Consider the following 24520-nt stretch of genomic DNA (forward strand, 5'->3'; position numbering starts at 1 on the left):
CGTGGCTGAAGAAGCGGCTCCTCCTAAGTCCCTCGTGGCCGCGCTCCCTCCGGATCCGCCGGCGGGCGGCAGCGGCTGTTGCGCCGCGGCCGTCGCCGCCGACGGCATCACGTGCGACTTCCTGCTGAAGCTGCTCCGCGCGGGGAGCATGGTGGGCGCGGATACGGCTCTGCTGCGGGACCTGGAGGCGCGCGCGGCGAGGCGGCTGAACCAGGCGACGCTGGGCGCCGTGGTGATACCGGCGTTCGGCCACGGCGGCGAGCACGCGCCGGCGCTGCTCTGGACGTGCCCCTCGTGCTGCGCCTCGTGCGCGGGTTCCTCAAGGAGGGCGGCGGCGGCAGCAAGGCCGCCCGCGTGGCCAGGCTCGTGGACGTGTACCTGGCCGAGGCCGCGCTGGAGGCCGGCCTGCGCCCCGCCGAGTTCGAGGAGCTCGCGCGCGCCGTGCCCGCCCACGCGCGCCCCGCCGACGACGCGCTGTACCGCGCCGTCGACACCTACCTCAAGGTGCGCCCGCGCTCCGCCCTGTCATAGCTTCCATGAATAATGAATAATCCATGCATACTTCCAGTTAAACTCACACAGTCCAAGCCAGCTCGATCACGTTTCTGAAATGACCATACTACTGACAAGGATGATAGTCACGATGCATTTGCGGCTTGGCACCAGCTTTGCTCCTATATAGCTAACAAATCACAGGGTGGGGTTAGCTTTCCTGCTAAGACCATGGAAGAAGCGGTGTTTTCTTCTTCTTGAGTGTTTCCGATGTACTCTGGACATGACGTGCGGCGAGAAACAGACCTAGATAAACAGAACAGAGACAGAGATGTAAAACTTACTTTAGAAATATTGGGAGGAGCCTTGTTATAAGTACCAAAAGTTCACAGCAAACTATTGGAAGCGGGGGACTAAAATGTCCACAAGGCCACCCAGCCAAAAACACATAGAACAAAGGATAAAACATTACAGAAACAGATCCAACTATTAAAGGGCGAACAACACTGGTTGATGCTTCTAAGCGGTTGCTCTTGTTTTCAGGAGCCACCTTATTTGGTCTTCCAGAAATGAACATGCATATTTTGTCTAAAAAATATAAATCTTTACTACTCTATAAGTCCTTATTGTAGGCGTGCACATGTGCGCGTGTTCTGCCTCCCGCGATCTTGCTCATGATATTCCAGCCCCGCCGCCGCCATCCCCGCCCCCATCCGTGACACCCCACCATCACCGCCGCGCCACACGCGACAACTCCATCCCCCGTCCGCACCCCTACCCCGAGCATCACAGCGCCTCCCGCACGAGGTCGTTGCGCTTGTCGATCTGATGGCGGCCCATGGCAAAGGAGCAGGTCAGTCCCGTCCCCTAGCCTTTCCCGACTCCTCCCCTCTGCCTCACTCCATCGTCGTCGTTGGGCCCGGGTCCAGAGGCGGAAGGCTAGGTGGGGGCAAACCCTAACCCCTCCCTTTTCTTCCAGCCGCCGCAACCTCTATTCTCCCTCTGCCCCTCGATAGCGCTCCCGTCGATGCCCACCTCTCTCTTCTGCAGGCGGTGATGGCAGCCACAGCAGAAAGCCGACGCTCGGCGTGATTCCCACCCGTCGCGAGCCAAGAGGTTCGAGGTCATTTTTGAGCCAAGAGGTTCGCGGCCACGGGAGCAACCCTACAGAACCATCACCACCACCGCTCTCTCTTCCTCTGCTCTTCAATGCCTGCCTGAGCTCACCGCACCTCGCCTCCTCACCGCGGATCCTCCGTTAATCCGGTAACTCTCTCACCATCTCTGCATTCACCCTAGAGTCCCTCTCTGCCTGCTCCTGCCAGCGCGTGGCGCGGGGGCGTGGTGCGGCTCTCCAAGATTCGCCTAGCATTGCTCGCTCGGGGTCGTGCCAAGCCGATTCGATCTCGCGCTTGCGCACTCCTACCGTGGATCCGGCTAGATCTTGCTAGAATTGGGGCGTGCGTTTATTTCAAATGCAGCAGATCCGCGTGCTTGCGCGCGTGATCTGGCGTCGTCGCGGGCCTTTCGTTAACGAAATGCATGGCCCGATCTGTGGTTTGGTGGTCAATGCCATGTTTTTTTTTCTTACTGTCTTCTGCTGGGAGCAAAACAGAAACAGAGAATAGCTTCAATTGATGCCTTTTAGAACGGATTCTGTAGAGCAACTCATGGACACTTTCTTCTTGTTTTAACAAACGTGGCATCGGGCGAGCTCTGGTGTAGGTAGAAAATGGCCGATGCCGAGGATATCCAGCCCCTCGTCTGCGACAACGGAACTGGCATGGTCAAGGTAAGCCACCGGTTTGGTCACATCTGTTCTTGAGAATGCAAGGTTCTCGGTGGCTGCTGGGGCCCTAACAACAACACCAACCTCGGCAGGCTGGGTTCGCTGGCGACGACGCCCCGAGGGTCGTCTTCCCCAGCATCGTGGGGCGCCCGCGCCACATTGGTGTCATGGTCGGGATGGGGCAGAAGGACGCCTACGTCGGTGACGAGGTGCAGTCCAAGAGGGGTATCCTGACCCTCAAGTACCTCAGCTTACACATCACATTATTCCCCACATTACAGCAATCAGTGCAACAATCAGAGCATTTATTTAGGTATCCTGCAAGTAGTAGTAGTGTTATGCGTGTTCTAATATTCTATGTCACAAATGTAAATCATTTTATTAATTGGGCACAAAATCTTTACTACTCTATAAGTCCTTATTGTAGGCGTGCACATGTGCGCGTGTTCTGCCTCCCGCGATCTTGCTCGTGATATTCCAGCCCCGCCGCCGCCATCCCCGCCCCCATCCGTGACACCCCACCATCACCGCCGCGCCACACGCGACAACTCCATCCCCCGTCCGCACCCCTACCCCGAGCATCACAGCGCCTCCCGCACGAGGTCGTTGCGCTTGTCGATCTGATGGCGGCCCATGGCAAAGGAGCAGGTCAGTCCCGTCTGTAACACCCGGTTTTAAGGAACCAAGCCGGGTGCATCTCATACATGCGCCAAGAAGACAACATATACAATAACAGAGTGTATAGAGATAAATGTCATAAAACATCAGAGTATTTATTACATAGCGGAAGTCTTATTACAAAATAAAATAATAAAGATAAAGCGAACTAAGGATCGCCAGCGCCAATGTCGACCGAGACACGCCACCTAGATCAGATCGAACTCCTCAGTGTTAGGCGGCTCCTCTTCGACCACCTGCTCTTCTCCTGTGGGGGGGGGGGGTGTGAGACAGCAAGAGTGAGCTCACATACGTTCATCGCTCAACAAGTTGTGGGGAATAATGTGGCATAAACTCACCAAAGGTGGGAGTTCATGTAGTGTAAGGCTGATCAATGAAACAGAGGTTGAGGCTGAGCATTGCTTTTATAAGTTGGTCAAAATTTTATTAGCAATTACTAAGTGTAAGTAAATACCAAACCTTAATAATAATAAAGAACAGTAATAGTAAAATAATCCCAAATGCGATGCAAATGTCAAATTGAATTTAAGTTCCATAATTAATCATGTGAGGGTCCGAGCCGCTCTTGACCGTGAGCACGGCTAGTATACTAGTTTTACACTCTGCAGAGGTTGCGCATCTTTACCCACAAGTCGTGTATCCCATGTCGCCTGGGTTTGCAAGGCCCTTAGACACTACCGAGGTGAATGGCTAGGGATCCACTACGAGGCCTTTACAAAGTTCCACTAGCTTCCGAAAACCCGCTACAGTTTATAGGAAGATCCAGTACAGGGTTCCTGGCTGACAGCCATCGCAGCAAAATCAACCAGGGACCTCCCCGCACTGACCTCTCCCCTACTGCCCTTGCCCCTTTCGGGTAAGGTAGTCTTCCACTAGCTTTCCTAATTAGTCAGCCAAGGGCGTCCCATTATACCCTTGTGGTAGCACTGTTTTCCTGGGTGGTCGCTCCATGTTCCCATTAATTTAATGATCTTAACATGAACAATAATAATAACAAGTTAATAACAGAATAATCATGAATAGTGTATCTCCATACCCAATCCACATAAAGCAATAGCAAGTACTACCCAAAAATATTTCAGGGGTGAACAAGGTATAGAGGTAATCAAAACTGGGGTAACATAAAGGCTCCCATCAAAATTATCCTATGCAGATCATTAAAATTAATAAGAACATGGCTGGGAAAGTAAGTGATCAAGGGCACAACTTGCCTTCAATGAGCTCCTGCTCAGCTACTTCTACCTGCTGAACCTCAGTTTCCACAGTGGCTTGCTCGTCTATTCGCATCAACACAATACATACATAGTATAGCATAAATTAACATCACATCAAACATGTAAATAAAATATACAGTAAAAATCTACACATTAAAATGAGATCATTGGAACTGGAATTATTAAATTTGGAGTTATAGATTTCAAGTTATGAATTTCCTAAGGTTTAATGTGATTAAAATAGGATTAGATGATAAATTAATTTTCTAACTGAGTTCATGTCAAAACAGTGATACTAAATGATAGAGAATCTTATTACAAAATTTTAGAAATTGGAATGGTTCAATTTGGAGCTAAAATGAATTTTCTATGAATTTTACAAGTTTCTAGATTTGTTTTTGTATTAAAAATGAATTTCTAATATTATTTCTCTGTTTTTAAACGTCTCTGGACTGGGCCTCATTTTGCAGAAAGGTCAGGGGCTAGCGCAGAAGATTCCCTAGACTCAGTAAATAGTGAATGAGGATGGCGGGTTTATTCTAAAGTAACAGAGGGTCTTTTCTGTGAAATGTGTATGGCGAAGGGGTATTGTCTATTCCTGGCCGTGCGATCGCAAGTGGGCGCTGCAGATTAGATCTGCGCCAAGGTGAACCGGTACACAATGATATTCGTCCGATCGACGGTCGACGATCCAGATTTAAAATAGCCTAATCTAATGTTGTCCGCCCATTTTCCGATCTCTGGCTCAGATCGAATAGGCGAAGAGATCACTCAAAACCTAACCCTCACCGTTCCTGGACAGAGCAACGGTCCACGGTCGTTCTTCTTCTTCCCTCTCCCAGCGACTCACCACCCCCGACGACACCCCCACCACCGACGAACACGCGACGCCGGTGATGGCCAATCGGGCCCGCTACTGCACTAAACCCTAATTAAAAGGTCCTACACGTTCGTAAGGATAAAGCGAGCCAGTTGGAAGCTATCTCACCGGTGACTAGGCGCTGGTTGAAGCTGCTCACGACGAGAGGCGGATTCGCGGCGGCTTGAAAATCACGGCGAGAAATTGGCGAGGTTTCGCCCACCAAGTTGGCCTGGCGACAGCACGGACTCCTTCGGTGTGTCCCCGGGGATACCCACGATGATTGCCGACGCCCCAGAGCCGGTAGCCGAGCAGACCACCCCGCGGCGGCGGCGCGAGCGAGAATCCTGGCGGCGTCGCACTGGCAATGCTCTGATTCACCAATTGCGCCAACCAGAGCTCCCACGACGACCAACCGACCGCCCAGAGCGACGAACGGAGGCGAGGCGACGGCGGCGGTCCCAACTCACACAGCGAATCTCAAGCTCCCTTCTCTCTTGGCGGGTAAGTTCGGCGCGGCGGCTGAGGTTAAACGGAGAAGAGGTCTCGAGCGGTCGGTCATATACCCAGAGCGAGGTGGGCACAGGCGCCAACGGTCCCGGCCGACTCGCGCGGAGCCGTTGCGCGCGCGATTCCGTCGCCGCGAAGACCGGTCGGGGAAGAGGACGGGTCTGCCAAGCGGGCCCGCCCAGACAGCGATAGGGAAGCTAGCCGATTGTAGAGCGGACGCTGGCGTGTGGTCCTGGCCGACAGGGCAGCGCAAGGCGACTGACATCGCGACCCCAGGTGTCGGCGCAGTGGGTGTTTAGTTGGGCTGGCGCGAGGATGGAAATAGTTGTTGGGCCAGATTAGGAGTCCGAGGCCCAGGTAAGGTTTTAATCCTTTTCTTTTTATTTTCTTTCCTAATCTCTTTTCTTCCTTTCCAAATTCATATTTCCATTTCAAATTTAAATTCCACCCTTGTGTAAAGTTTATCCACAGATTATAAGTGCAATTTTAACATACCCAAAAATGAGAGGAATTTATTTATTTATATATTTATTTTGCATTGTACAATATTTATTCCTTTCCTTCTCCATTTTCATGGTTTTGTTTTTAATTTAGGGTTTGGAAGTCATGGGCACATTATTACATTGCTATTGATGCTTTTATTTTTATTATCCACAAATGCACAATCAAATAAACTCCAGCATGATGCACAGGTTATCTATGTGTTCTTTGTGTTAATTATCCACTTATAACTAGGGTTGATCACATGTGATGATAAGTAGAGGACACAAATTACTGAGATTATCTCTGTTCTCATTATTGCACTTTTGAGTATTACAAATCCTACCCCCCTTAAAAATAATCTCGCCCTCGAGATTTAGGCAGATCTAGGGAAAAGGTGGGGAAAATCTATACGAAGCTCTTCTTCTCTTTCCCAAGTTGCTTCATCTTCACCGTGGTGACTCCATTGAACTTTACACATCTTTATAACCTTATTCCTTGTAACTCGAGTCAAAGTATCCAAAATCTTGATGGGGTACTCAACATAAGTCAAGTCCTCTTGTACACTCAGGTCTTCCATTGGTAACTGTTCTTCAGGCACCCTGAGACATTTCTTCAGCTGAGATACATGAAATACATCGTGAACATCCGCAAGATGATCCGGTAACTCCAATTGGTATGCAACCTCACCCACTCGCTTTAAGATTAAGAAGGATCCAATAAAGCGAGGGGACAACTTTCCTTTGACTTTGAATCTCCTCATACCACGAAGTGGTGACATCTTGAGGTACACATGATCACCTTCCTCAAACTCCAGTGGTCTTCTTCTATTATCAGCGTAGCTCTTTTACCTGGTCTGAGCTACCCTCAAGTTCCCCCCTGATTATACAGACTTGTTCTTCTGCCTCTTGAATAAGTTCAGGTTTAGAGAACTGTCTTCCTCTAGTCTGATCCAATATAGAGGAGTCCTGCATTTCCTGTCGTATAGAGTCTCGAACAGTGACATCTTTTAGACTGGTCTGGTAACTATTATTGTATGAGCACTCAGCATAAGGTAGACTCTTGTCCCAACTACTACCATGCTGAAGGCCACAAGCTCTCAACATGACCTCCAATACTTGGTTAGTCCTTTTAGTCTGTCCATCAGTCTGAGGATGGTAGGTTGTGCTAGAATTCAACTTCGTATCCATATTCTCATGAAAACTTTTCCAAAATATGGAGGTAAACTGTGATCCTCTATCCAAAATGATCTTCTTCGGTACACCATGTAGATACACATTCTGAGCCATATATACTCTTCCAATTGAGATCCCTTATAAGTAGTCTTGACCGGAATGAAATGAACCACTTTGGTTAGTCTATCCACAATAACCCATATAGAATCGTATCCTTTCGAGGTGTGAGGCAATCCAGTAATGAAATCCATACCAATCTCTTCCCACTTCCACTCGGGTACCATAAGTGGGTGCAATAGTCCAGCTGGCCTCTGGTGTTCAGCCTTAACTCTTTGACATACATCGCACATGGCCACATGTGCAGCTACATCTCTTTTCAATCCATACCACCAATACTTCCGCTTCAAATCCTGATACATCTTAGTACTACCAGGATGAATAGAGTAATCCGAGTCATGGGCCTCTTTCAATATAATCTCTCGAAGGCTTTTAATATCAGGAACACACATCCTGTCCTTGAACCATACGGTGCCCTGCTCATCTTCCGTAAATTCCGGAACTCGACCTTCAGTAATCAGATCCTTAATCTCTTTTATTTTAGCATCACCAATTTGTCCTTTGTGGATCTCTTGCTCCAAAGTAGGTTCCACATCAATAGTAACTCCTTCAGTATGAGCGACTATCCCCAGGTTAAGTCTCCTGAAATCCTCAACAATCTCATCGGGTAGCTGGGCAACAATAGCTGAATGAACATGCTCCTTGCGACTCAAGGCATCTGCAACCAAATTTGCCTTGCCCGGGTGATAGTGAATCTCCAAATCATAATCCTTAATAAGCTCCAACCAACGGCGTTGCCTAAGGTTGAGATCCTTCTGAGTGAATATATACTTCAAACTCTTATGATCCGTATATACTTGGCACTTAGTCCCCATAATGTAGTGTCTCCAAATCTTAAGTGCATGCACAACTGCTGCTAGTTCCAAGTCATGAGTGGGGTAGTTCAGTTCATGCTTCCGCAACTGACGAGATGCATAGGCAATCACATGTCCTTCTTGCATAAGCACACATCCAAGTCCTTGGCCACATGCATCACAATAAATGTCAAATCCCTTCTGTAGGTCTGGCATAACCAATACCGGTGGCGACATCAACCTCTTCTTCAATAGATCAAAGCTGTCTTGACACTTCTCGTCCCACTTAAATTCTTTTCCCTTCTCCAAAAGTGAAGTCATAGGTTTAGCAATCTTAGAAAATCCTTCAATAAATCTCCGATAATATCCAGCAAGTCCCAAGAAACTCCGAATCTCAGTAACTGTAGTGGGTACTCTCCACTCCATTATCTCCTTAACTTTAGCAGGATCCACTGAAATTCCTCCATTAGAAATAATATGACCAAGAAATGGCACCTCGCCAATCCAAAACTCGCACTTGCTGAACTTGGCATAGAGTTGATTATCTCGTAGCTTCTGTAGCACCATCCTTAGATGTTCCTCGTGATCACTATCACTCTGAGAATAAATAAGAATATCGTCGATGAATACCACGACGAATCTGTCCAAATACTCCATAAACACCTTATTCATCAAGTTCATAAAATAAGCTGGGGCATTGGTTAATCCAAACGACATAACAGTAAACTCATATAATCCATATCGAGTCGAGAAAGCCGTCTTGGGAATATCCGATGGTCTAATCCTCATCTGATGGTATCCCGATCGGAGATCAATCTTCGAAAATACTCTTGCACCTCTCATTTGATCAAATAAATCCTCAATACGGGGCAACGGATACTTGTTCTTCACTGTAACATCATTAAGAGATCTATAATCCACACACATCCGCTGCGATCCATCCTTCTTCTGTACAAACAAGACCGGTGCTCCCCAAGGTGAGGAACTCGGACGAATGTACCCAGCCTCTTGTAACTCAGTTAACTGCTTCTTAAGTTCCTTTAGTTCTTCTACGGACATCCTATATGGCCGTTTAGAAATAGGGGCGGTTCTAGGTAAGAGGCCAATAACAAACTCGACTTCTCTCTCAGGTGGCATTCCTGGTAACTCCTCTGGAAAGACATCCGGAAAATCTCTAACCACCCGGATGTTGTCACCAACAAACTCTCCGGTATAAAGAACATTGCACGCATGGGTGAGGAGGTTACTGCAATATTAACTTGAAACCTTTCTCCCTTAGTAGTAGTGAGTTCTACGGTACCTCTACCACATGCTATAACGGCCTTTGCCTTTCTTAGCCATGACATACCAAGGATCAAATCTATACTGCTTGACTCCAATATTATAGCAGTAGCTCCAAATTCTCTACCCATAATGGTTAATGTCAATCTACGTGTCATTTGATTCGCCACAATAGGCCCTTTAGGTGTAATTACTCTCACGGGTTTTCTCATATTGTCCAACACATGTGCCCAAACCAAAATCTCAACATGACGCACAATTTTATTAGCCACTCGTGGGGTCAAATAGACCTTTTTATTCCTCCTAAAATAGTATCATACCGAATACTAACTAAAGGAACATGTAGATCTTACAAATAGTAGTAATTTATATATATGTTTATGTAGCTTGGTGGAGCTGGTGGTGGTGGTGGAGGCAATGGCACTTGTTGCTGCTGTTGCTGTTGTTGCATTTGCTGTTGCAGTTGCTGCTGTTGCGCCCTCCTTTCTTGGCGTATCTCATCTCTCTCCTGGCGCAACTCCTGGCGTATGTCTTCTCTTTCCTGACGCATCTCTTGGCGTTCTTGCTGCATCTGGGCACGCATATCAGCCATAGTGTCCGCCATTTGCTGCATCACCGCCATCTGAGCAGCAACCAGTGGGTCAACTCCGCCTGGTGGAGGATTAGGGGGATTCATCTCTGCAGGCTGCGGCTGAGGTTGTCTATAAATTCTTCGAGTGTGTCGGTTAGGAGGCAAATCAATTCCACCACCCCTCCTGGTATTGACCATCTGAGTTAGATACATATGGTAAGAAAGAGCAGTAGACAAGGCAGTAATTACAATCGTGTTACTTTGGGGGATTTATTAGCTAAGCAGATTAATATTTCACCTACTATAGCTAATTCAATACCTTATGTTGGTACATGCTAAGATGTCCATCTATAATAATTCAATCAATCAAAGAAGCAAATCAGACATTTAGCATCAGCACAATCAACCAACATTTTTTTAAGAAAATAGTTTTAACTTTTGTTTCGGGTTCCCTAACTCTTAAGAATGTCATAGGGGTAGGGATTCCAAGGTTTGAAATCCATCTTGTCTCAGAGTAGAAAAGGTAAGAATGATCAGAGTAGAACAGTAGAAGGTGAGATAGGATCAAGATAAGGTAAGTATGGAATGAATCAGAGTAAGATAAGTAGATAAGGGTTCTGTCCATTTCTATCTAGGTTTCGTCCTACAGTCAACATTTGCCTCTGATACCACTTCTGTAACACCCGGTTTTAAGGAACCAAGCCGGGTGCATCTCATACATGCGCCAAGAAGACAACATATACAATAACAGAGTGTATAGAGATAAATGTCATAAAACATCAGAGTATTTATTACATAGCGGAAGTCTTATTACAAAATAAAATAATAAAGATAAAGCGAACTAAGGATCGCCGGCGCCAATGTCGACCGAGACACGCCACCTAGATCAGATCGAACTCCTCAGTGTTAGGCGGCTCCTCTTCGACCACCTGCTCTTCTCCTGTGGGGGGGGGGGTGTGAGACAGCAAGAGTGAGCTCACATACGTTCATCGCTCAACAAGTTGTGGGGAATAATGTGGCATAAACTCACCAAAGGTGGGAGTTCATGTAGTGTAAGGCTGATCAATGAAACAGAGGTTGAGGCTGAGCATTGCTTTTATAAGTTGGTCAAAATTTTATTAGCAATTACTAAGTGTAAGTAAATACCAAACCTTAATAATAATAAAGAACAGTAATAGTAAAATAATCCCAAATGCGATGCAAATGTCAAATTGAATTTAAGTTCCATAATTAATCATGTGAGGGTCCGAGCCGCTCTTGACCGTGAGCACGGCTAGTATACTAGTTTTACACTCTGCAGAGGTTGCGCATCTTTACCCACAAGTCGTGTATCCCATGTCGCCTGGGTTTGCAAGGCCCTTAGACACTACCGAGGTGAATGGCTAGGGATCCACTACGAGGCCTTTACAAAGTTCCACTAGCTTCCGAAAACCCGCTACAGTTTATAGGAAGATCCAGTACAGGGTTCCTGGCTGACAGCCATCGCAGCAAAATCAACCAGGGACCTCCCCGCACTGACCTCTCCCCTACTGCCCTTGCCCCTTTCGGGTAAGGTAGTCTTCCACTAGCTTTCCTAATTAGTCAGCCAAGGGCGTCCCATTATACCCTTGTGGTAGCACTGTTTTCCCGGGTGGTCGCTCCATGTTCCCATTAATTTAATGATCTTAACATGAACAATAATAATAACAAGTTAATAACAGAATAATCATGAATAGTGTATCTCCATACCCAATCCACATAAAGCAATAGCAAGTACTACCCAAAAATATTTCAGGGGTGAACAAGGTATAGAGGTAATCAAAACTGGGGTAACATAAAGGCTCCCATCAAAATTATCCTATGCAGATCATTAAAATTAATAAGAACATGGCTGGGAAAGTAAGTGATCAAGGGCACAACTTGCCTTCAATGAGCTCCTGCTCAGCTACTTCTACCTGCTGAACCTCAGTTTCCACAGTGGCTTGCTCGTCTATTCGCATCAACACAATACATACATAGTATAGCATAAATTAACATCACATCAAACATGTAAATAAAATATACAGTAAAAATCTACACATTAAAATGAGATCATTGGAACTGGAATTATTAAATTTGGAGTTATAGATTTCAAGTTATGAATTTCCTAAGGTTTAATGTGATTAAAATAGGATTAGATGATAAATTAATTTTCTAACTGAGTTCATGTCAAAACAGTGATACTAAATGATAGAGAATCTTATTACAAAATTTTAGAAATTGGAATGGTTCAATTTGGAGCTAAAATGAATTTTCTATGAATTTTACAAGTTTCTAGATTTGTTTTTGTATTAAAAATGAATTTCTAATATTATTTCTCTGTTTTTAAACGTCTCTGGACTGGGCCTCATTTTGCAGAAAGGTCAGGGGCTAGCGCAGAAGATTCCCTAGACTCAGTAAATAGTGAATGAGGATGGCGGGTTTATTCTAAAGTAACAGAGGGTCTTTTCTGTGAAATGTGTATGGCGAAGGGGTATTGTCTATTCCTGGCCGTGCGATCGCAAGTGGGCGCTGCAGATTAGATCTGCGCCAAGGTGAACCGGTACACAATGATATTCGTCCGATCGACGGTCGACGATCCAGATTTAAAATAGCCTAATCTAATGTTGTCCGCCCATTTTCCGATCTCTGGCTCAGATCGAATAGGCGAAGAGATCACTCAAAACCTAACCCTCGCCGTTCCTGGACAGAGCAACGGTCCACGGTCGTTCTTCTTCTTCCCTCTCCCAGCGACTCACCACCCCCGACGACACCCCCACCACCGACGAACACGCGACGCCGGTGATGGCCAATCGGGCCCGCTACTGCACTAAACCCTAATTAAAAGGTCCTACACGTTCGTAAGGATAAAGCGAGCCAGTTGGAAGCTATCTCACCGGTGACTAGGCGCTGGTTGAAGCTGCTCACGACGAGAGGCGGATTCGCGGCGGCTTGAAAATCACGGCGAGAAATTGGCGAGGTTTCGCCCACCGAGTTGGCCTGGCGACAGCACGGACTCCTTCGGTGTGTCCCCGGGGATACCCACGATGATTGCCGACGCCCCAGAGCCGGTAGCCGAGCAGACCACCCCGCGGCGGCGGCGCGAGCGAGAATCCTGGCGGCGTCGCACTGGCAATGCTCTGATTCACCAATTGCGCCAACCAGAGCTCCCACGACGACCAACCGACCGCCCAGAGCGACGAACGGAGGCGAGGCGACGGCGGCGGTCCCAACTCACACAGCGAATCTCAAGCTCCCTTCTCTCTTGGCGGGTAAGTTCGGCGCGGCGGCTGAGGTTAAACGGAGAAGAGGTCTCGAGCGGTCGGTCATATACCCAGAGCGAGGTGGGCACAGGCGCCAACGGTCCCGGCCGACTCGCGCGGAGCCGTTGCGCGCGCGATTCCGTCGCCGCGAAGACCGGTCGGGGAAGAGGACGGGTCTGCCAAGCGGGCCCGCCCAGACAGCGATAGGGAAGCTAGCCGATTGTAGAGCGGACGCTGGCGTGTGGTCCTGGCCGACAGGGCAGCGCAAGGCGACTGACATCGCGACCCCAGGTGTCGGCGCAGTGGGTGTTTAGTTGGGCTGGCGCGAGGATGGAAATAGTTGTTGGGCCAGATTAGGAGTCCGAGGCCCAGGTAAGGTTTTAATCCTTTTCTTTTTATTTTCTTTCCTAATCTCTTTTCTTCCTTTCCAAATTCATATTTCCATTTCAAATTTAAATTCCACCCTTGTGTAAAGTTTATCCACAGATTATAAGTGCAATTTTAACATACCCAAAAATGAGAGGAATTTATTTATTTATATATTTATTTTGCATTGTACAATATTTATTCCTTTCCTTCTCCATTTTCATGGTTTTGTTTTTAATTTAGGGTTTGGAAGTCATGGGCACATTATTACATTGCTATTGATGCTTTTATTTTTATTATCCACAAATGCACAATCAAATAAACTCCAGCATGATGCACAGGTTATCTATGTGTTCTTTGTGTTAATTATCCACTTATAACTAGGGTTGATCACATGTGATGATAAGTAGAGGACACAAATTACTGAGATTATCTCTGTTCTCATTATTGCACTTTTGAGTATTACACCGTCCCCTAGCCTTTCCCGACTCCTCCCCTCTGCCTCACTCCATCGTCGTCGTTGGGCCCGGGTCCAGAGGCGGAAGGCTAGGTGGGGGCAAACCCTAACCCCTCCCTTTTCTTCCAGCCGCCGCAACCTCTATTCTCCCTCTGCCCCTCGATAGCGCTCCCGTCGATGCCCACCTCTCTCTTCTGCAGGCGGTGATGGCAGCCACAGCAGAAAGCCGACGCTCGGCGTGATTCCCACCCGTCGCGAGCCAAGAGGTTCGAGGTCATTTTTGAGCCAAGAGGTTCGCGGCCACGGGAGCAACCCTACAGAACCATCACCACCACCGCTCTCTCTTCCTCTGCTCTTCAATGCCTGCCTGAGCTCACCGCACCTCGCCTCCTCACCGCGGATCCTCCGTTAATCCGGTAACTCTCTCACCATCTCTGCATTCACCCTAGAGTCCCTCTCTGCCTGCTCCTGCCAGCGCGTGGCGCGGGGGCGTGGTGCGGCTCTCCAAGATTCGCCTAGCATTGCTCGCTCGGGGTCGTGCCAAGCCGATTCGATCTCGCGCTTGCGCACTCCTGCCGTGGATCCGGCTAGATCTTGCTAGAATTGGGGCGTGCGTTTATTTCAAATGCAGCAGATCCGCGTGCTTGCGCGCGTGATCTGGCGTCGTCGCGGGCCTTTCGTTAACGAAATGCATGGCCCGATCTGTGGTTTGGTGGTCAATGCCATGTTTTTTTTTCTTACTGTCTTCTGCTGGGAGCAAAACAGAAACAGAGAATAGCTTCAATTGATGCCTTTTAGAACGGATTCTGTAGAGCAACTCATGGACACTTTCTTCTTGTTTTAACAAACGTGGCATCGGGCGAGCTCTGGTGTAGGTAGAAAATGGCCGATGCCGAGGATATCCAGCCCCTCGTCTGCGACAACGGAACTGGCATGGTCAAGGTAAGCCACCGGTTTGGTCACATCTGTTCTTGAGAATGCAAGGTTCTCGGTGGCTGCTGGGGCCCTAACAACAACACCAACCTCGGCAGGCTGGGTTCGCTGGCGACGACGCCCCGAGGGCCGTCTTCCCCAGCATCGTGGGGCGCCCGCGCCACATTGGTGTCATGGTCGGGATGGGGCAGAAGGACGCCTACGTCGGTGACGAGGTGCAGTCCAAGAGGGGTATCCTGACCCTCAAGTACCTCAGCTTACACATCACATTATTCCCCACATTACAGCAATCAGTGCAACAATCAGAGCATTTATTTAGGTATCCTGCAAGTAGTAGTAGTGTTATGCGTGTTCTAATATTCTATGTCACAAATGTAAATCATTTTATTAATTGGGCACAAAATTATTTAACATTGCTGCACTGATTGTTGTTCCTGAATTTAAGAAAATCTTTATGTGATACAAGTTCCAGATGTTGTTGTGGCGTTAATGCCAATATGTGAGGCTTTTGGGTCAATACCACCGCCTCCTAATCACAAGTCTACCATTCATGGTGAAATATCTGTTTATAGAGTCTTCTCTTGTGCATTTCTTTGTCTTCTTCGCTTGTGGAAGTTTTATAGACCTCCTCAAGAGTATTGTATTGCTGGTCGTGGAGGCTCAGTAAAGCTGGAACTGACTCTGGACTATCTGTTGTTGATGCACAATAATCACATTGAGTTCTCAAATTCGTCTGCCTCTAATAGGGATTCTTGCAATGATATGGGCTCAGTAAATGAGGTTCCTGCTCAGCCGATTTATATTGATTCTTTTCCCAAGCTAAGGGCTTGGTATTTCCAGAATCAAGCTTGCATCGCTTCTCCACTTTCTGGTCTTTGCAACAAAAACACTCTTCATCAATTTTAGTATGACATTGATTCAGACTGTTGCTTCTGAAACCATTTTTACAGGTTCTGCAAACCGATCATAACAAAACCAAAGGTAGCTTTGAAGCCGCAGACTCTGTCTCCACAACCTGAAGCCCAAGCACCTCATGATCCTCAAACACCAGAGCAACAACAAAGCGGGACTGGTGTAGGTGTGTAGCTGGTGAGCCGGGTAGTGAAGGAGGTGTGTACCAGGCCTCCAGTGAGCAAATGGGCATGGTGCCAGATGCATCTGCGGCCGGTGGCAGGAAGGTCGAGCTGGATGGGGACATGCGATGGACATCACAGGTTGGCCCCTCCAGTGATCCATCTCAAACACTAGCCAGGTTTCCTCCTTTGCCACCCTCCTTTGGCAGTTCTCTTCCTAACGTCGCCGTAGGTTCCCTTCCCTACTATTTTTGTCTCCCATAGCTCTTAAAATTTTAAGTTCCCTGTTTGCATAAAGGCCACAGGAAAAACGTTGAATCAAAGCAAACTTGATGCTTACCAAAAGCATGTTCGATGAGTTACTCAGATTCATGGCCCAGGAATTGAATCTACACGGTTTAATAACTATTTGCATGGCTCTAAATGCTTAATTAGGTTTGCTCATCGTTCCTCAGTGCTACTTCATCTTGATTTTCTGCTGAGTATACAGGGGATGAATGAGGCTGCTCATGGTGGACAGAACAGAAGACGAAATGAATCGCAAGGGGAAACTAACATGCGAGAGAGGAGGAGGTAGCCACAACCAAAGAGCTTGGTTCAATACTTCAATGTAATCTCTAATTGGTATTTGGTTCACAATGTATGGTAGTTATGCGCACCTTTTAATCTGTAGTATGTTTTTAGTGCTAGATTTGAACTAACAGTTTAGAGGGAAGGTACTTATGGTTCCATTCAAGCACTATAATGCCTTAGATGATATATTATTGGTGGCATTTTGTGTAACTCAATAAGTTCAGCAGGGCTTAGGTACACATGGACAGATTTTGGGAACACTAACCTTCGCATTACTACTACGTGTTTCTTAGACATAATTGTTTCTGTTGAACAATTAGAAAGAAATCCAACCAGGAACATGATTTAATTATTAATCACTGTTTTTTAAGCTTATAGGCTTCACATATTTTTAAAATGAACCGTTCCTAGGTGCATTTTGTATTCTAACCAGCTCTATTGTTATGGTCATAATCGTTAATCAGTAAATTTGTTGTGTATTTAGGGCTAGAATAATGAACGATATGAAGATCAGGTAGCATTATATATGTCAATAAGAAGCAGAGGAGAGAAGCAGCCCGCATCGCAGGAGACAAGGACTTCACTTGTTTGGCCAGTTCAGGACTTCAGGTAACAGACTAAGTGGCTAACAACTAGCAAATAGAATAGTGAATAACATGTTCTGTGTATTTCTGAATCCTAATTATTTTTTGCTTTAGTTTAAAATCTTCTCAAGTATCTAATGATAAATAGCAAATATATTGTCCATTTATTAACATATAAATTTTTTGATGGCTAGGATTGTAGCGATGAGGCAGGTGAACTTGATCCACTGATTTTCGAAAAGAAATCACACTGAAAAGAAACAAGAGAATAGGAAACATAACTACAAATAGGATATATCTGAACCCTACACTGTAAAATCTGGTTATACGTTTCCTAAAGTAAATTCAAACAATAATACGAAATAATATGTCTGAACCTCATAACTGAAGTGATGGGAATGTTTTCTAATGACTAAATTGCTGGAACATACTTAAAAGTTCTTTAGTTCCACGGACATTGAAGTTGTGTATATGAAGCAACCATCACATCTGGGAGATAATTAGGCAGACAGGCTTAAGAAAATTCCAACACTAATGTTCTATCGCTAACTTCTTGGTTAGGATGCTGTCGATGATGTCCATGCTATATTCCCTCGCTTCATGCTTAACAATGAGGGAGAGACTAAGTGAGGTAACACTGCTTGTCTTTGTTTATGCTTAATCTCCCTGGTATTGTACTTGCTTCCCTGCCTGAACTGAACCTTCAGGTGGCTGTTTAGCAGGGGCTGAAGGCCGTTGGTGCTGTCAGAATGTTTTTTTGGAGTTTTGGTGGATGATGCTCAGTGACTGCAATGCAAAGGATCCTTCTGTTTTGTATATTGAATGAGATTACATCACTGTTTTTTCTTAGCGATATGTTGAGCTCATGTGCTCGTTTATGTTAGTCGATCTCTGGCTCTTGTAGTAACTTGGAAAGCTTGCTGCTTTTTTTAAGGGCATACATGCCTGTGATATGTGGTCATGATCATTTTTCTCTCCTGTTATTTTAGTTGTCGTATCATAAATGCCATGTTTGCATTGGTGTTCCAACATGTCAATATTATTGAATAAATGTTTGCATTAGCGGCAGCGGGGACGACGCTAAGTCGAGCAATGGCAAAGCGGCCCGTGGTGGCAGTAACGGTGGAGAGAAGCAGGGGGATGAATCCAACGGTGGCGGGATACTTAGCGTTGTGGCTTCCAGGATTGGCGTGGTCGTGTCCGGCGCCAACGGGGACCGCAGCGGCAGCGCTGAGGATGGTGCCAAGACGAGCGCTGGCGACCCTGGTCACGGTAGCAAGGGCGAGGAGAAGGGGCGTGGTGTGAACGGTGGTAGAATAGTCGAGCAGATCATTTCCAATCTGCCCTCAGGTATATGATTACGGAAGCTACACTTTGTGAGGAAAATATATAGACCATTCGTGAGTCGTGACATCATTTTGTATTGGAGTTTGAACTGACAATCTTTTTTTCCTCTCTCTTTACTGCAGATGATCAGGCGCCTGATGCCGATGAAGCTTCCTTGCTCATCGCCATTATCGAAGATTAGCTCCATGTTCCGAAGGCTCTCTAGGTCGTCCTCAATGCCAGGATCAAATCATCAGCTGAGCCGGAGACTGAAAACAATAAAGAAAAGCAAGCAGCTGGTCATAGTAAACATCATGTAGCGAGGCTTAGCAGATTGCTTTTTTTCACGTTAGAATCAGTCCACATGTCCTCGACACGGGCTAGATTTGTTCTAGGATTATTTTTCCAGTAGTAAGCCATGTATCCATGGACAGTCCACAGCGCGACGTCTAATGTAACATCATCAAGGTTCTTTTGACTATCCCATAAGAAACCATTCCTTAAGACAACCGATATTGTGAGTTGATAACCAACAACTAATGTTAGCATGCGATTGTTCTGCAAAACAACTATGCCCTCTTTCTGTATCACTTCCTTTTCTCTTTTATACTATGAAAAGATCTTACATGGTACTGCATGATGACCCTTATAACTTAACAAATCATTATTGGACAGAAATGATGCTTTCATTTCAGACAAGCCGTAAGAACTACTGTGGCTGGCAATTTTATGTGGCAATGACAAAATCAAAGATTTAATTATCGAACTATACATTTATCCTGACACATTTATTGCGTTGACGGATAAAATGCAGAAGGATGAAAGGAGTTCTGTGTGGATCACTTGGTTACATGAGCAGCGAAGGGAAGAACAACAAACGTTCAATGACTTCAGTCAGCATCGCCAACAGATTACAACAATAAATAGAGACCCGTTGGCTACAGATGTCGAGAATAACATAAAACACATTCGAGAACAACAACTCTGGTCAATGTCATCGTGCATCGATATTGATCAGGGTAGATCTCTTAGGCGTTCCGGTAGTTCAGTAATTACGAATCCACTGGGAATAAGTAAAAAAAATTAGGTTACAGTCCTTCATGAGTTGTAGATGACTGAATGTTGCAAACAATCAGGTTCTTCTGCCAATGCTGCTCATGCTCAGCTAAGGCTCTGATCCATAGGGATTGAGGGGATCAAATCCCCTACAAGTCAAAATCCTCTTTAATCCCTTCCAATCCACCTCAATCCCTATGGTTTTGGAATCAAACAAACATGGCCATTTCAAGTATGCCGATCAAAGAACTTCTCAATTGCCACTGAGAACGCAGCAAACCCCACACATCCAAAGCATGTAGCTTTAGGGCCACCTGTAAACATATAAAATCCCTTAGTGTGATATTGATAATGTTTTCCACACGGATTTTGCATATTATAGTGATGTTTGTCGTTCCGTATTAATGTTTCATACAAATCTTTTACTTCCGTCGCAACGCACGGACACATATCTATAACATACAACAGAGACATGTAAGTTATCGTATTATAATTCGGTTCTGTTGCAACGCACGGGCACCCTACTAGTAATAAACTATATGTATTTATTAAAAGGAAGAACTACCTTAGAGTTATTCTGAACGTCATAAGAAGAAAGCGTTGAATTGTCCTCTATCAACTTCTCATTGTGATGTGTCAAGCAGTACCTGAATCAAGCATAAATGAATGAAGGCCCAAGAATTAATAGGACACTGACACAACACACAACTCAAAATTATCATTCTTATTCAGTGCACACCGACACACTCACAAGATTCCACAGTATAGTAGCTATCCTGATTAGGAAAAAAAATGATGAAAAAATGTAGTTCACAAAGCATAACTGAACTTCAGAAATCAGAACTGCCAACCCCGCAATAATGCAATATTACATTGTACTAAGGAGTAAGGACACAATGGGTTGGTAATTACACCTCCAGTGGTGATCCTGCTCTAGCTTTTACATGGATGACATAATCATTCCTTAGCCTACTCAACATCATAAAGGTAGAAGCACAATCAGTTTTGTGCTTAGTCCTGTTAGGAAATCATATATATGGCCATATGAGCTTAAACATACTTGTGAAAGCGCAAACAAACTATGGGATACCCATCTTTTAGCAGCATCTGTACATAAATAAAATAGTTGCCCCATTCAGAACTTATAGTTCGCCAAAAATGCAATGCAATCCGGATAGGCTTACTCCAACAAATAAGCACCACAGTTTATGCTGAACTAACAGAACTAAATACTAAATTCAGTTTTCAGAAACCCTTTGAACTGACGAGTACCACCCATATTGTTAGGTAAGACAGTAAGAGTGCTTATTTGTTGCGTTGCAATCGGCAACCGCCATTTCTCGCAGTCACACTGGTCAAAAGCTAGGAGAGACCGTTGGTTTGGGGTTCGCTCGGAGACGCCTTTTCGTGCAGGGGGAAAAGGCAGGGGCGGCGAAGTCTGTGTTCTTGAACCGATGATGGGTAGTGAGGGTGCCTTGGGTTGCAGACAATCCCAATTCCCAGCCCAGCAAGTCGGGTTTGAATCTGTGCTATTCAGATAGCAGCAATCAGTAGTAATAAAGTGAAAAAAGCGATAGGAACAACCGAACCAGGCATGCATGCATATACATATACTAGGGTGGCTCTGATTCTCGAGCGCCTGAAAACTTGCGACGCATGTCCATGTGGGTGTGTGTTTGACTGTCCTGTGATTTGCAGCGGACCACGCAACGCAATGCTAGCACTGTAGTAGTGTCCATTTCTATTATTGTTCGAGGCATCTTCTGCCTGCTCGTAAATCCAATTATCATGCAATCATTAGTTTTTTAGGTGAAATCTGCAACCTTAAGCCGTTTGGTTATTTTATAGTGTTTTTGGTTGGATGTACAACGAGGAATGAAAGCGTGCGGCCATAGTTTTATAGTGTTTGGCTAAGAGTTGAGTGGAGACGAGGCGAGCTAAACACCATAGAAAATTTTGGTGGTGGCGTGATCCAAAAAAATCGAGTGAACGGTGTCGTCCCTGCCTCATCCTATTTTAACCTAAAATTTAGGTAGGAGACTAAAGTTTAGGCTTTAATCTGTTTAGTTCTAAGGACTAAAAGTATATAGAACACATTAAATGAATCATAAGAGGACCAAAATACTATTTAACATTTTTCACAATTAGTGTAACTAAAATAAATAAGAGGCAACAAATGAAATTAATATTGTTTAGTCTCTTTTTGCCATTCCTCGAAAAACTAGAGACAAACATTTTAGTTCATGTTTTAATCTCGTCGTTCGATAATTTATGAACTAAACGAGACTAAAATAAAGAGAGTAATCTGTAGTCCCTCAAAACCAAACTGGCCTTAAGAGGTCCTAGGCGTAGTGCACAGTCATCAGATTCAGAGCAGAATCATATCAAAGCCAGCAACGCACAACCATGCTTATTTTATTCTACTATGTTCTAGAGGCACGGGAACAGACCACACACTTGCAGTGAATTTTATTCCATGGGTTTGTTTGTTCCGCCTGTGAGTGAACTGAGAATGACATCGTTTGGTTTGCTTGTTCGTTTTGGATTAAAATTAGCTCTTTGTACTGGTGCTATAATCTATAAAAACAAAACTGTAGATGTAGTGAAAAACGGTATAGATTAAAGCCAAACGAACATGCTTGCTTGCCCGGTTTGCCAATGCACAGGATAAAAAAAACCTCACTCCCTTCTGTCGCTGGAACCATCGCTAGCTAGCAGCATCGGCATGTTGCATCGCATAGGCGATTCTTGTGTCGAAAAAAGGCCGAAACATCTTGTCTACTGGTGTCACGGCAGTGTCCAAAACCACCGCTAATCGCTGAAACCTCACGCTCTGCAGCATTGACACTCTGTTTAGTGAACGACAGACATCAGGAGAGAGAGAGAGATGCCAGTGTCACGTGAGCTCCACCAGTTAACCAACAGAGGGAGGGACCTGTTAAAACACATGGGAATAGGCGCTCCACTGCTTTGTCCCTTTGGGCTTTGGTTTGGTGCCCTGTGCGCCGAACTACTCGGCCGCATTTTCCTTTATTTTGTCCTGCACTCCTGCTAGCTGCTACGACCAACCACCAGCTGGATTACTGTACACCTGTGGTTTTTTATTCCCACAGGAAACTAGATGTGCCTGATGGTACAGTAGGAGTACCCGCTAATATCCGTCCAAATGTGGCTGGTGGAAATGTGCGGATGGAACTCCCCAAGCAAGCTACAGCAGCGCCTGCAACTTGCTCAGGGATCTTGCAGGTGCCAACGGAAATCCTAGATGCCCTGGGTGTGCCTTTGCGGTCTGCTGGGGCCTAGCTAGGTGAAGGACAGAACAGTGACAGGATCTGTTCTTGGATTTCATGGGCCTACAGCCTGCTCTGTGTTGCGTTCTGTTCTGTTCCGCCGCTGAGACTCTGTCATAGATTGGGAACATAATGCTGACGAAGCTGACAGATTCGCATGTCAAGTCGAAGATACACTAGCCACCCATGAAAAGCCACGTAACGTAAAGATCCAGGAATCAGGATCGATGCTTCGTGCGGCGCGCGCTGACGATTCACGTTTTGCTAGAATTAAGATCGCGTTAAAAAGAATCCAAAATAAAGTGTTGTAACGTGCTTGTGGAAATGTCCGAATGTCCACTGATCCATTACTCGGCATGGCTCCATCTCCGGCAGGCGCACCCAAGCACTGCGAAGGAGGAGCGCAAGTCGCTGGCACGGCTGATCGACGCGCGCAAGCTCACGGTGGAGGCCGCGGCGCACGCTGTGCAGAACGAGCGCATGCCGGTGCATGCCGTGGTGCAGGTGCTCTTCTCGGAGCACGGCAAGCTCAACCGCCTCGCGGAGCTGAGCGCCTCCTTTAGCGGCCAGCGCAGCCCCAGCCCCAGCCCCAACCCAGCGCTGGAGCTCCCCGGCCGCTGCCCCTCCAAGCGCGAGGTCCTCGCGCAGCACCAGGAGGTGCGCCGCCTCCACGACGACGTCGCCAGGCTCCAGGTCCGTCAGTCGGCTTGTCTTGAGTTCTCGAGCCCGCACATGTACACCAACTTCGGTGGTGCTCCGACTGACGCTGAAACATACGTGTGCTCTATGGTGCAGGTGTAGTGCAACGTGCTGCAGGCCCAGGTGGACAGGCTGGGCTCCGAGAGGCGTCGGCGCAGCGGGGGCGGCGGTGGCGGGTTCTTCAAGTGGAGCGCGTTCTGGTTCGGCGGCGGCATGGGCGCCGACGTAGGTCGACGACTCGGAGAGCGGCATGGAGCGCTGGACGCCGCCCAAGGGGAAGAAGAGCGCCACGGCGACGCCCAATGCCAAGTGGTGCAAGTCCACGTCCTGAGATGACAGGGGTGTTGTGTTGAAGGGATGGCGATCGACGGTTGTTAATCATGTTTTCTACTTTTTGGCTGGGGTTTGTGATTCCTCTGAGTTTGAACGTCATATGTTGTGTTGCTGTCATCTCGAGTTTGTGTTCGTGGTGAAACTATCAGACTGAAAATTGTACCACGCGGCTAGAAGCACCTACCGTTGACAGGCAGAAGCCATGCACGAACAGATTCCAACATGGAAAATGCAAAAGTCGATGTTTAGAGATGCACATAATGTGAGACTTCTAAACTAATTTTATACTCCCTCCAGCCTTCAGATACTCGATATTTTGAACATGATCTTATATGGAAAACGTAATACATTGATCTGTTCACTATTCACTAATTTATACATGTGTTAAGCATTAAAGTGCTCGCAGTTCACACAATATTATGCTATTGTTAATTTTATTTTGGTTTCCATTTATTTCTTAAAAAGATTTTTCTTACTGCTATAACATGTAAAACTACTGTATCTATCCTGCACCATGGGAGGTGATTTTTTGTTATTTACATTATTATCTACTCCCTGTGTTCCTAATTATTGGTCACTTTGGCTTTTCTATAGTATAATATTCCAAACT

General features: G+C 46.2%; 1 protein-coding gene and 1 long non-coding RNA gene across 2 annotated transcripts; both read left to right on the forward strand.

The window, feature by feature from the left end:
- The first annotated feature begins 1205 nt into the window (after positions 1-1205).
- LOC118472017 (uncharacterized) lies at positions 1206-2673 on the forward strand. The gene is made up of 4 exons (XR_004849430.1): positions 1206-1345; positions 1543-1758; positions 2218-2284; positions 2374-2673. It is a non-coding gene; the product is annotated as an uncharacterized lncRNA (long non-coding RNA).
- Positions 2674-2820: 147 nt separating this feature from the next.
- Positions 2821-16228, forward strand: LOC103626431 (uncharacterized). The gene is made up of 4 exons (XM_008646841.3): positions 2821-2929; positions 14919-14985; positions 15075-15191; positions 15927-16228. The coding sequence occupies exons 1-4, from the start codon at positions 2905-2907 to the stop codon at positions 16060-16062; spliced, it is 345 nt and encodes a 114-aa protein (XP_008645063.1). The 5' UTR covers positions 2821-2904; the 3' UTR covers positions 16063-16228.
- Positions 16229-24520: the final 8292 nt, after the last annotated feature.

The sequence above is a fragment of the Zea mays genome, chromosome 5 (genome assembly GCF_902167145.1).
Source record: "Zea mays cultivar B73 chromosome 5, Zm-B73-REFERENCE-NAM-5.0, whole genome shotgun sequence".
Taxonomy (NCBI): Eukaryota; Viridiplantae; Streptophyta; class Magnoliopsida; order Poales; family Poaceae; genus Zea; species Zea mays.